General features: G+C 51.1%; 1 protein-coding gene across 1 annotated transcript in view; it reads left to right on the forward strand.

The window, feature by feature from the left end:
• Positions 1–1112: 1112 nt before the first annotated feature.
• Positions 1113–13680, forward strand: part of raver2 (ribonucleoprotein, PTB-binding 2) — a 49127-nt gene continuing 36559 nt past the window's right edge. The window contains exons 1-2 of the mRNA XM_064334056.1: positions 1113–1632; positions 7428–7494. Coding sequence (XP_064190126.1) covers positions 1384–1632; positions 7428–7494 — 316 coding nt within the window. The 5' untranslated portion in view covers positions 1113–1383. The remainder of the gene's footprint in view (positions 1633–7427; positions 7495–13680) is intronic.

Below are 13680 nucleotides of genomic sequence, written 5' to 3' on the forward strand. Positions count from 1 at the left end.
TCAGTAGTTTTCTGAATCATGCATTTATTGGTGGCATTCTTTTGGCTGAGAGTGCTCATTTCTATTACACTTTTCTAAAGGTTTTTATTATCAGCCATGTCGTAGTCTCTCTTTTTGTCCTATTCCATTTAGGCTCACTTGGTTGTTTCTTATGTAGAACCCAATTTATTTGTAGAAGCACATGATGATATTGACTACAGCATATTTATAGGTTGTCTGGACAGACACATCAAAACAGTTTCAGCAGCACCCAAGGCCATTTTATTTTACTGCAGAATTCCATTGTTAAATTTCATTGCTTTTTTTCATTTTTGGTATATGGGTAGGGGGGCAGGCAGATGCAATGCTGTCATATTGTGAATGCCGTTTAAAAAAACTGATCATAACTGAATAACTACCTTTTCATGATTAGCCCAAATAAAGGAATTCTAATATCCAAAAAAGGTGTCTGTATACTGTTAATAGGCCTAGTGTTTCCCATTTTCTGCTCTGAATGCGTTGACGACCTACCTTAATACTAAATTCCTAACCATTTTAACAACGTGCACCGCAGCTACCTGTTTGATTGTAAGCCTATTTCAAGTTTTTTTCTCCTGACTGTAGGCTACCACAATCATAGTATTGCAGGTTGGTTGCAGCGTGCAGAAATCCAACGTGTAGGCCTGGGCTTGGATATGGTTTTGGGTTTGGGTTTGGGTTCGGTTTTGGTTTTGGTTTTGGTTTTGGGTTTTTGGGTTTTTGGGTTTGGGTTTTTGGGTTTGGGTTAGGGTTAGGGTTAGGGTTAGGGTTACCAGAAGCTCTCATTCAGCTACTGTTTAGCTCGAATCGCTCGCTGTACACCCACGGGAGACAGCCTTACTGACTTTTGATAAACCTGTCATTCATTCCTTTCCTGCATTTTTGGCTATATTACAAATTCATATGTAGGCCTATCCAAATCGTATTTTCAGTTTCAATTGGTCCTCAGTTTTGTGGAAATATTTCAGCATCTTCACAATAGGCCTACATAATGTCAATATCCGTAGCTATCCTTGCAGGCAGCACTGTTTTGTATTGAAGTGTTAAGTACATAGCATAGGATAAGTTGTACATTTTTCATCATTTTACTTTTAAGCTGAATATGTATGTGAATGTACTTTTCGAAAAATCAGTCACAAAAGTCTAAATGTCTAACGTCCACGGGCTGGTGTTAATTTTATTTTATTTTTTTAACATTGTTTCCACTTCTTAGGCTACTGTTCGTATACCAAACGGTGGGGGTCGCCAAGAGTACGGTATGTGGTTGGTGGTAGTTACCTTTTCGTCTGCTCTAGTGTCGATGGAGCAACGGCAATACAGACGCCCACCTACTGCTTCCATTCACTCGCTACAGAGCTTATCAAAATGGCGGCAGCTTCCTCCATCCAGCCGCCGAGCGTACACGCTCTAAACCAGGAAAATACACCTTTCCAGGATTCTGACAGCCCCGAGAGCCGACAGGATGAGGACACAACATCCGATGGGCCTTGTCTTCGAGTCTTGTCTGATTTGGAGCCGGAGGAAATCGAAAGGAGGCTGGAAAAAACTCGTAGGGAGCTGAGCAACAGGAGGAAAATCCTCATTAAGAACCTGCCACAAGATATAACCAACCAGGTAACGTGATTTGTTCATTTTCTGATGAAGTGCAACGTAGCATCGTTCCATTTGGTAGTGTTGTTAAACTTTCCCCCCCAAATATTTAGTAATTATATTTTTATTGCAAAAGATGGATACGCGTATGTTTAGCATTAGCCTACTTTGACACACTTTTTTGCAGTTTGCCGTCACGCGAAAATACAGGTACCGAGTGAGAGTGTTACAGAATCATATGGAAGACCCTGGTACTTTTTGGTGGTTGAAAGCCGTGCTACAATTGTTTGCAAGCAAGCGAAGCTATTGCGAGCATCAGGGGAATGCGCAGAAAAGAAAGCAACCTCAATGTAGGAGGGCGCACACAATTCCTGGAAAGATAACGAATTATTCCCACTCCCACGGGCCATTCCGCACGGTTAAAGGAACTGTTTCTGTTACAATATGATCATCTGATTTTAAAAAAGTATCTCAACCGCTGTAGCGAATTGTATCGTTAGCTGGCCTTGGGGCGTAGTTAATAATTCCCACAACGTAACTAACCTAATCTAATCAATATGTCCGAAATATTAACTAAGAGCGAGGTAACCCGTACAATGGCTCATTGTTTATGGAATTTATACGGCCAGTACTTTTATCATGGTGTGCGGATTAGCCTACCTCATCTTCTTTAGTATCCCAAACTTATGTTCGCACTGTGTCTCACTCACTTATTTGCCATGGAAACTTGAATGACCTCCATTAATTTAGTGACACAACAGGGTGTCGGCGATGAGTACAAGTGACATTGTATATGATGCAGCCTTCTCGAACTACTGGGTGAAACGCTATTCGACACTTGCTAGAGGAAATGTTACCAACGTACGTTTTAATATTTAAGCTGCATGTGTCGAACTTAGAATGTAGTTAGCTAGATAGACAGACAGCTAGTTAAATACAAGTAGCCTACAAACACATGTTAGCGCGTGCTGTGTTGAACGAGCCGCTTAGTGAATCGGAAGGCTTTCCGGAGCATAACGTACATTATAATTAATTTAAATTGGTAGGTATACGCAGCTTGTGTTAAATGTCGTTTTGAGACTCTTGAAGCTGATTACTTTCCGTGCATGAGAGGATGCTAGTTTGCTAGGCTTTTATTAACTCTGCTCTATTAGACCGGTTAATTTTTAAAAGTCATTCGTTTCAAGATGTCCGTGTTCAAATGTCATTACGTAGACTTGAAATGTCACCTAGTTTTTGGTGCATGAATAATTGCGTTTCACCTCCAGGACCTAACCTCTATTGTGAGGTTGCTCCAGGCTATAATGTTTCTTAGGCAAAGGCATTTGCTAGTGGAGCATGTGTATGTAGCTGAAGGCTGTATTACAAATTGCCATTTAGTCAGGTGAATATGAGGTGAATGTGTGTGTCTGCCATAATTTCACAGCAGTTTCCAGAATGGATGTTGTGGAACAAAAAATAAGGTTTTTTAATGGTGGATATATGTGGTTTTTATGTGGCGCACTGTCATTCTGGAAATACGTGATTTTGCTATCTGTAAGATGTCTGCTATATTCACAGTGCTTTTTGTCTAAAAGGGAGGATGGTGTGTGGTTTGACCCCACAGAATTTTACAGAACAGAATTTTAACACCCTTTCTGTCTTTATCTAACATGAAAAAAAATAAAAGAAACTGTTACTGCGCACTGCATCTTGGTTTGTATTTTTCTTGCTGATTCACAGAGGAGAATTTGGTGCATGTGGGTTTGCATACGACGAACAGCATCTCACATTTTTACTGCACTGTGACTTTTCTAATAAATCCCTAAAGAGGTGGTAGTTGTGGACCCTGCTGACCTGCATACTCTATTTGCCCCTGTGTTTCCGTCAAGGGCAATATTTATGGGGGGATGGGGGTACACAACCTCCATACCCCGCCTATATTACTAAATCTGTCAAGTGACCCCCCCCCCCCCCCAATTATATAGCATGATGATGACAAAAATGAATGTATATAGGCTAATAAAGATGGGGATTTCACATTGTGATTGTGATATCCTGATCAGTAGTCTGAAGTATTTCCCCCTTAGAATTCCCCAGACCCCCCCCTACAGGTTGCAGTTCTCAGGGTCTATGCATTTCAACCCCTCCGATGTCCAAACTGAAATTTCACCCTGTGTTTCCGCACCTGACAGTTCTCGTACCACAGCCGCTTAGCGCTTCATTCCGAACGTGCCGCTCTCGCTGTGCCTGGCTTCAGGACGAGGGCGACCGTTCGAGCGGCCGGGCGGTAATAAGATGGGTGATGGATGCTCTGTCGGAGGACGGCCGGGCGGAGCTTCCTGCCGAAGAGCCTCTCAATTACTCAGCCCGTTCGGCAGCAGGTGTTCCGAGCTGCAGGTGGGACGCAACGCGGAGGTGCGCGCGTGTTCGCGGGTGAGCGGCCGCGGCTTCATTCGCGCTGACCGCCTGGCGGGAGTCGAAACGCGCTCCCCCGTTCCCAGGACGCAGTCATCACCGTGTGTCAACAGCAGATGTTCTTGAATCTGTCTCTCTCCCCCAACAGCTCGGCCCCGTCTGGTGCCCCGCACTCAAACCCTGCTCCTTTTATCGATGCCTTTTTTATTGTTATTTTTATGTGCAAATTACCCCCAGGTCTGATGTAGATGGAAAAACCGGGGCGTAGCCTGCAGGAATCAAACTGGCAGGGCTGGTTACCATCAAGAAAACATCCAAGAGCGTGTTTTTATTTTTTGCATTGTATTCCGTGCCTTCCTTTCTGCGTGTCTTTATTTTAGTTTTTCTTAGTTTCCCAAGTACTTGCTCGAGGGAACCAGCCCATAGTTTCTAAACCCCATCGCCCGTAAACATGGCAAGATGGCACATAAATATGCATTAGCCTGATCTTGCTGCTGCAGTGGAACAATTACTGGGGGTGGTATGGTACTCTATGGATGCATCCTGTATGCATACTGTCAGATGGTCAGCAGTAGCAGGAGCGCATTACCCGAGGCTGTTTGTGAGGGAGTTTTCTGGCGCGGTGATGTTTTGAGATATTTTACTTTGGCGAGGATTGAGCAAGGCCAAGGGTCCAACGGCTGAGCTAGCGTGGAGAGAATCAGAACGCAGTCGCTCAAACGAGCTACCGCTATCCTTTCTGTTCAGAGAGTCCCCAGCCCTGTTCCTGTATGAATGTGAAAGCTCTGCTTCCGCTGCAGAAGCGCGCCGCTGCAGGAGGAACCTCTCCGTCTGCGCCCGCTTAGCCGGACCCCTGCATCCGCGTTCCAGCAGGCCGGGGGAATAACGAGACGGGCGCTAACTCAGCTCTGCCCGCGCCCGGCGAGGTCGGGACAGCGGCGTCTCCCGGCCCCCTTTTGTTACGTGGGCGCCACGGGTCACCCCGTGCCAAACGACATTGCTCCTCGTCGTGTTCCCTGTCGTGTTCCCTGTCATGCTCCGGCGAGCCCTCCTCCTAGGCCATTACCTGTGCGGGGTGAGCCGGGGACAGGCCGCCAGGGCCACGCGGGGCCGCCGAGGGCACTGTGAGCGCTGCCGCCGCGCCCGCTGGGTGAGACTCCGCCGGGCGCCGTGTGACTTTCCGGGGCTGGCTTGCACTGCAGGTCAAATCGAAACTCTGTCATGCTGCCTTCTGCAAACGTGCGATTAGGCTGGGATGACCGAGGGCTTCTCAAATAGAGGCCTAATAGACGAATGGAGCGGATGCATCTGCAAAGACACGGAATCCACATTTCCCTGCCCGCCCGCCCCCACGCCCCCAGATGTTCACCGCCAAAGTCATTTCTGGGCCGATTAAAAATTTAATGACGTTTGTGTGTAAATCAACAGGAAAAAAAAGATGAACGAGCCCTGACGTCTTCGACCTTACGCCAGTGTCAGAGCGCCTAGGTCGGGGTTTCCTGCTAATTTGAGAGCCATTATTCTCCCCGGGAGAAACTGCATTAGGGCAGCAATGAAAATGCTCTCTATTGAATATCTCCCCTTTATCACAGATTGAGACAGACAGCTCTCCTCCCTGCATTGTTTGAGTAATCAAATGGGGAAAGGTTGCGGATTCTCTTAAAGGAACAGAGGCCCGCTGTGATGCCAGTTGCAGCGGATGACACTGTAGCCTGTCCTCTTGGTTGGGTGCTTTTTGGCGGGGGTGTGCTACAGCAGTTTGAGCTGTTGCACTAAGTGCTGCACTGAGATCGTGTCACTTTGCTCAAATATCGCCACTTCCTGGATCGAGCGGCGACTGCACATTCGATTATGGGGCCGCTCGGTGTTTTGTGTGTTTACGGGTGCGTGTGTGCGTGTGTGTGTGTGTGTGTGTGTGCGCGCGTGTGCGTGTGTGCGCGCGTGCGTGTGCGTGCGTGTGTGCGTGTGCATGTGTGCTTACCCGTGCAGTTCAGAATGAGGCCTGTGCATTTGCATGATGCGCACACAGAAGAGCGAGTGTACGCGGGCGGCTTTCGCTTTTTGGCTGGACGCGGTGCTGGGCTCCGCCTCGGCTGGGCTCTCAGAAGCGAGCAGACGCCGCGCGCTGCGTTCCGCTCTCCAGCAGGCGCAAACGAGAACGCCGGAAAAATCCTGGGCTAGAAGAGATCCGGAGAGCGGTGGAACGGCCAGAAGGGATTTGGTTTGCTGTTGTTTTCTGTAGGACTGCGCTTTGTTCTGACTCTGAGTAAACATGATTCTGGGCTGACCTTTTGGGGCGGGAGCGGGGTCAGGAGAGCGGGAGTTTGTACTTGGTCAGAAGTAGACGGCTCCTCTGTATGTGGCTGTGTGCTGGAGGAAGGCGAACTCGGATCAGAGCGATGAATACGCTGTGCCTCTCCCAGCAGCCTTCTCTCTCTCCCTCTCTCTCTCCTAGCAGCCCTCTCTCTCTGTCCCAGCAGCCCTCTCTCTCTCTCCCAGCAGCCCCCTCTCTCTCCCAGCAGCCCCTCTCTCTCTCCCAGAAGCCCTCTCTCTCTCTCCCAGCAGCCTCTCTCTCTCTCCCCGCCTCCCCTGTGTGTTTCCGAGTGCCCGTGAAAGTGCCCCGGAGGTTGATGCGCATCTTCACCCTGCTCCTCCTCTGGTGCACCGTGCCACTGTGAAGGGCAGCTTCTCTGTCCGGCCTGATTCGGGGCCAGGCTTGGTTCACAGAGCCCGTGTGCTGTCAGTATCACACGCAAGATAAAGGTTCACCCGCCTTTCACAAGGACCCTCACGATGCGAGATGTGCTTTTTCACAACGGGGCAAGTTCACGGCCGGGTTGAATTTCTGAGATTATTGTCTTGGATGTCAAGAATCCGCGAAATGCGCATTGAAATGCAAAATGGGGATGTCGTTTGACACAACATATTAAAACCTAACTTTATCATTTCCCCCCCAAGATACTGTTTTTTTTACTGTACTTTTATGTACTTTTTTCTTTCTGCTTTTTACCTCATTTAACTTTTCCATGTTTTTTTGACCTGCTCTCATGCTGTTGTTATGGGACGAGGTGCTTTACTGGAAAGGTCTGTGAGTCTCCTTACGTGAAAGGTGCTTTAGACAGGAAATGTAATTGATTTTAACATGAAACCTTTTTTCCTTCCCTCACCCCTGGGATTGCATAGCCTACCCATCAATCCCTTCACATGCTACTCAGGATTCTTATCAGCCAGGTGTTGAAATGGGACACCATTACGAACTTTATTAAAGGCTAGATTACTGTAAGAACCAAATAAAACTGCTTTGTTCATTACTCCCTTTTCTTATTTGAAGATATTTCCAGGACAAATTTTCACTCCCTTTGTGTCAAACAGAGCAAAAGATATGCACTTAACTGTACACCTTTCTTCTCTTTCTCTGACAGGAGGTCCATGACATCTTGAGAGAATATGAACTGAAGTACTGTTATGTGGACAGAAACAAAGGAACAGGTAATAACCTCTTCAATAATTTATGCGGCATGTAGAGTAGCAAGCTAAAAATGGCGTCTCTGTGATAGGGGCTTAGCCTTTGAATACATTTGGCTTTAGTTAAACTCCTGGAATGCAGCAGTTTTTAAAAGATCCGTCAGCAAAACAGTTTTAATTATTAGAGCCCTTGATGCCAGGGGCACCACCAAGGTTAATTGTTTTCAATAGAAAACGGGATCTTCATGGAAGATGTGTTGAGTGGGAACTCTGTTTTCTAGAGCAGAGTACCAAGCTACAGTATGGTGAGTAAGCTTGAGAACGTCTTTGTAGTTATGTTGGGGTGATGAATGTAGTTGTGAACTTTGGCAGCGCTTGAAATTCTTCTGCTCTTAGCACTCAGGAGCCCTCGCCGACTTTCTCACATCAAACCAAGCTCGAAGCTACATTCTACTTTTTCATTATGTATCAATTTCCCTTAGACTTGTAAAATTGTGAGAAGGTAGTTGCCAACTTAATGTCACCGAAGTAATTTTTGTCTTCTGAAATGAGGTACCGAACCATTTGTGTCAAGTGTAATTTAAACGGAGTAACTTCAAAGGCACTCAGAGCAGGATGTGCTGAGTCTGGGAAGCCTTTCATATCTAAATTGTTAGACATTGTCATTTATGCAGCAGAGGCATCGGTGGCTGAACTCTACTTACTGGGATGTGCAATTTTGGGTTCGGATTCGGTAATCCACGAAATGGCTTTGAACTGTGAGAGAGTTAGACGTGGGATTCTCGCTCCGCGGGTCTGAAAGACGTGTTTCAGCGCGGTCGTCTGTTTCTCACCTTCCCTCCGTTTCCGGAAGTATCCGCTGTTCTCCACCCCGAGGGCGGCGTGCTTCTGTCGGCTCCCTCGCCGGCGAGCGGGGAGCCGGGCTACCTATCGGACGGCGCGTTTGGGCGAGCTTTGGAGAGCGCGCGGCGGCGCTGACCCCGGGGCTGATGGGCGGTGCCCGGCGTGGCCGGCGCGGCCGTAATGCCCGGGTCTTTACGCAGCTCCGCAGCCCGGGCTGCCGCGGCGCGGCGGGGATTCCTCCCGGCTGTCATTAGTCGCGCGCGGTGTCGAATGCCAGCCCGTGAGCTCACGGCCTAACCCTCCCGGCTTGTCGCCTTCTGACCGGGGGGGGCTCCGGTGTCGCGGCGCGGGGGGGGCGGGCGGCCCGCGAGTGCCGGGAAGCCTTCTCCACCGCCGCACGCCAGCGAGCCATTTCGGGCAGGAACCTCGGAGTCTGTCCGGCAACGGGCACGCCACCAACGGGACGTTATTGATACTCGGCCCGGTGAATTCCTTTGGTCTGTGTAGCGTCTGAGGCTCTCCTCTGTTCGGGGGGGGGGGCGGGGGGGGGGGATGGGGGTTCGGAGATGTTTCCACTCGCTGGGCCTGCAGGGTCTGGCCTCGGACATGGCGGTGTCGCTGCATTAGCCACAGGCTAAGCTGACGGCCCGTTGTGCTAAAGCCTCTAAGCCTGCAGCTGAAAAGGGGAACGAATCTGCCGTTACGCGTGTGAATCCGTCGCGCTGTCTGAACTGGTCTGAACTGGCCGACGCACACGCAGCGCTCCGCTCCCTGTAAATTGAATTCCGAGCGTTTTATCTGTCTGCATGTTACAGCCGAGGTGGGGGGTCTCTCCCACGTCAAACGCATCGCCGTCTGATTAGTGTGAAATGGGGGGTCGTCGGAGAGGAGACGGTCTGGCCCCATGACCCCAATCAGGGCCACAGGACTTCCTCCCCACCCCTGTGCCCCTAACCCCATGGCCAGCACAGACCTGCTCTACGGAACCCCCTGCTTCTCCTGCCGTCTTGGAAACCAGATAATAATCTAAAGAAACAAACAGAGCAAAATAGAGTCTGCGGTCCATCTGTCCCACAGGATCTGCGTGCAGGACTCTGTGAAAGGCAGGGTGTGTGCGCCAAGCAGTCTAGTTCAGTGGGAACAACTCTGCTCCTGGAGATCTACCATCGTGAAGGTTTTCATTTCAACCCTAGTGTGGCACAACCAGATCTCTAGCTGCTGAATAAGGTGTGCTTTGTTTGGGTTGGAGTGGAACCCTACGGGACGCTAGATCTCCAGGAACAGGGCTGGTAACCGCTGCACTAGTAGTACATCCAGGGCAGGATGATGTGCAGGAGAGGTCTGTATCCACAGGAACAGCTGAGGTGGCGTTGTGACCAGCGGGCAGCGGCACGGCTCTAAAGGCACCTTGGGGATCGCCTGCAGTCGTGTTTTAAAGAACGCAATAAAGCAAAGCGTTGATATGGAGGGGGGCCATTAAACGCCAGAAAGGCTTTACTCATTGCTGGCTAACGCTGGTTTATGCACCTCGGCTGAATTGAAGCCCACAGCTCTGGGGGCCTCTCCTGCTCTGGTCTGCCTTTCCTCCAATTAATAAGAGCGGAGCCGGCTCCAAGCCCTGTCTCCGCGGGTAATGAGGAGTATTCATCCTGCGTCCCCCGTGCGGAGTTTACTCTACGACAGCGCTGCGCTCAGCACACCGGCGCTCGGACGCCGAGGCAGGGGGGCGTGGGGGGGGCGGTCCGGCGCGGGTACGCTCGTTCCCCGGTCCTCGTTCGCGGTTTTCCGCCGCGTGGGTTTCACGCCCGGGGGGGAGGGGTGGGGGAGAGCCCCTTCCCCCGCCCCTGCCCCCGCCCCGGCCCCTGCCCCGGTTCCCACTGTGGACCCCCGAATGGAATTCGGAAAGGTATGCGCGGCGCCCCGGACCCGGCGGGACGTGACAATGGGAGAGGCCGGCATGGGAACGCCCGCGAACAATAGGGGGCTTGTTTGAAGCGCTGCGTCCAGTAACGACGACACCGGGGCCCCGCCCGGCCGAACTGGGGGGGGGGGGGGGTGGTCGAGGGGTCCACTTTGCCCCACTTCGTAGCCCAGCGCCGAACGGAGCGCGAGGGCCGGGACCAGGTTAGTCCGGGCGAACTGAAGAGCTCCCGTCACGGCATGGCTCCTAATTGCTCCTGCGATCCGCCGGCACCCTGCTGGCTCAGACCAGCCCGCGCTGTGAGGGCGGAGGACCTTAACCCCGCAGCTCGTAACCGCGGGATACGGACCTGGCTGGTGATTGGTTCACCCCCCCCCACTGCCTCCACTCCCCTCCCCGGCTCTGTCCTGGGATTGCAGTCATTTGGCCACACGGGCGTGCGGGTGGCTGTCTGACTGCTGCGGCAGTCAGAGCTGAGGTCACCACGCCTAAAGGCTGCTTTGTGTTCAGCGCGTCAATTACTGGCCGATTGATCTTTTATTCGTCAGCCACTAGCGTCCGCTCATGGAGCGTGTGTGTTTACTGTATCCCCATTTTCACCAGCTGTGCTTCTGTGGTTTTTTATTTAGTTGTAATGTACCATTTACTGAAACACAACACTCCATACGACTGGAAGCCACGGTCGTGTAGTAACATTTTAATTTAGTGTTCTTTTTATGTTCTGCATTAATGGCTCGAAGCAGTTTGCATTCCTGCAGAAGAAATGTAAATGTTTGCATAGCTTTAAAAAAAAGAAATAAATAAAATAAAAATGTTCTGTTATTTGGCAAATCCGCGGCGCGAAATTATTCAGCACTTGAATGTGAGTCACTCTAAAAATGAAAATGGCCGTTTGGCCCCTTACCGCACATTTAGTGGGCTTTTGAAACGGCGCATTTTCTGTGCCTGGGTGCTGGAGCCGCAGCGTCCGCTGATTGTTCCTGGATGACTGAGTGAATGCAGTCCATCACAGAGCCCCCCCTGCGCGCGGCGGGAGCCCGGTCCTGTCCCGTCCTCCGCCGGACTCCGCGGAGAGAGAACCAGAGCGCGGCCGTGTGGAGGGGCCTCAGGGCGTTTGGGCCGTGACTCGGCCATCCTCAGCGCGCGCTCCTGTAAATCACGTCCTGTCGCGCGGACACGGTGCGTCGGCGGGATTCATCCTCGGCCTGAACGTTTTTGCTCCGTCTCACAATAAGCAAATGCGTTCTTTGGTAAAGCATCAAACCGTTTGGATTTAGATGGTCCCTGCTGTTATTTCATGTTTTAGTTCCCGTGCACGGTCACTGGCCTGCTTATTAACAGTTCCTGTCTGTATTTAATAATGCTGTCAGTGCTTGCATCACTGCCTTACTCAGGGTTAGACAAAGTTGTGTGTTGTCAGTTGTGCTGGTCCTCACGGTTTTCTTTACACAAAAATATCTGCATTGTTGGAGGTCTTTTAAGTTGTGAAACTGTTAATGTGCATTAGTTCTGTTTAAGTAGCCTAATTAAGTCATTAATACAGCCACCACTGGTTGGATGGCTTCGGCTTTGTTAAGCTTTGATGGCGAGAGTTGGAATGGCCGTGAAGCTCTGAGGGAGGGTTGCGTTTGGAAGGAGCTCTCCGTCATGGCTTCTGCTCGTGTGCGGCGTGGCCACGCCCCGCCTCCCTTATCAGACGCCGCATACGGTGCGGCACGGCGTGGCCGTCACACCCCGCCAAGCCGCGGACCGCTTGGCTGCCATACCGCAATACCGCCATATCACCAGCCGCCCTCCTCACCGGTGTCGGCCCTGATGCGGAGCTCGGAGGTGGAGGTTTAAAAACGGCGTTTGAGCGGCGCGGCGTAGGGCAGCCGACTCCTGAGCCCCCCCCCCCCCCCCCAGGGGGTTTGATCCCAGGCCGTGCCACCTTCTCAGCTCTGATCCCTGCTCTGTCTGTTACCCGTTCGGCTTTCCACCTGTCTGAATAAAGCTGAACACGCAAAGGAAAAAAAAAGGTGGCAAAACCCCCCCCCCCCGGTGGGCCGCTGCTGTATATTTTAAGCCGAGGGGGCATCGGTGTCCGGCGGGGTTGGGTTTCCACCGTTTGGACGCAGCTGTCGTGAGAGGGGCATGGAAGCAGGGAGCTTGTGTTTCTGCGCTGATGTAATCGCTGACGGTGCTGGTGGGGTGGGCGGCTGTGTGTGTTTGGGGGGGGGGTGTGCATTAGCGTTCCCGGGTCCTGGTCGTCCACTCGACGCGGCAGCGGCGCTCTTTCCAGCGCTGCGTGGGAGCCGGCCGCTCCGCGTCTGCCACTTACGCTGGATGACTGACGCTGAAGAGCAGCAGAAGATCATCACTAATTGATGTGATGGCGAGCGTGGGAGGCTGAAACGCAGAGGGGGCTGAGAGCGCGCGCGCTCGGAGACAAAGGGCGCGGCCGAGCCGGCTGGAGAGCCCTGGAGCCGCTCCGTTATGGGCGGCTCTGACGGGAAGCCTGCCTGTGGTACACCTGTGTGTGTGTGCGTGTGTGTGTGTGTGTGTGTGCGTGTGCGTGTGTGCGCGTGTGTGTGTGTGTGTGTGTGCGTGTGTGTGTGGCCCCCGGGGGAGCGGTCCACCCTGTTCATTATGTCTGAGCAGTTTTCCCCAGGCGGCGGTGGGGAGAGAGGCCTTGCTGGCTGCAGGCGGAGAGCTCCAGCCTGTGTGTTTGTTGTGCTGAGCGACATGCTGTAAGTCAGCGGGTAGGGACTCGTTTGTGTGGTTTGAGGTTGCGGAGTGCAGCCTAGGCTTTTCAGTGCCTCTGGAGCCTTAGCCGCCTCACTGCTAACCAGCCTCCAGTGCTGGGAATCAGAGAAATATCTGTGAAAATACTTGAATGAAGATGGTATTAGTGGAGCACTCGACACTGTGTACTCTGAAGTATCCCTGAATGTCAGAGGTTGTAAACGGCCTGTTTGTTCCTGTGATTTCATAAGCCTCTCCATTAGTTGCCGTTATCTGCTCTTTTTAATTATCTCTTTCAGAAGTAACATGACAGGAGAATTGTAGGCTTTTGGAAGTTCTCCACAGAATTGTTTCTTTCCTCTCCGCATACTCTTCTGTAAAACTGAACAACACATCCTGTGGCAACGTCTGTAATTAAAGGACATCCATGTGTTGAAATATACATATTCTTCAACCTGTCACCGGTCTAGCAGCTTTGAATTATAAGATTATTGTGTAAGCTTTCTAAGAGCCTTTTTGTCTTTGACAAAAGAAAGTGTAATTAATTTAATCTTCAGAAAGCATTAGAGAATGTGGAAGCACTGCCTGTGGTGCAGTGTGTTGGGCAGAGAAACGGGGGCAGAGAATCTTCATTAAAGAGGCAGAACGTACACAAGGCCAGCTAATACTTTTCTCTTTGTTTCTGCCTGAACAGATTATCAGTGACCGAATACATTACTGCT

This window comes from Anguilla rostrata, chromosome 4 (assembly GCF_018555375.3).
Source record: "Anguilla rostrata isolate EN2019 chromosome 4, ASM1855537v3, whole genome shotgun sequence".
Lineage (NCBI taxonomy): Eukaryota > Metazoa > Chordata > Actinopteri > Anguilliformes > Anguillidae > Anguilla > Anguilla rostrata.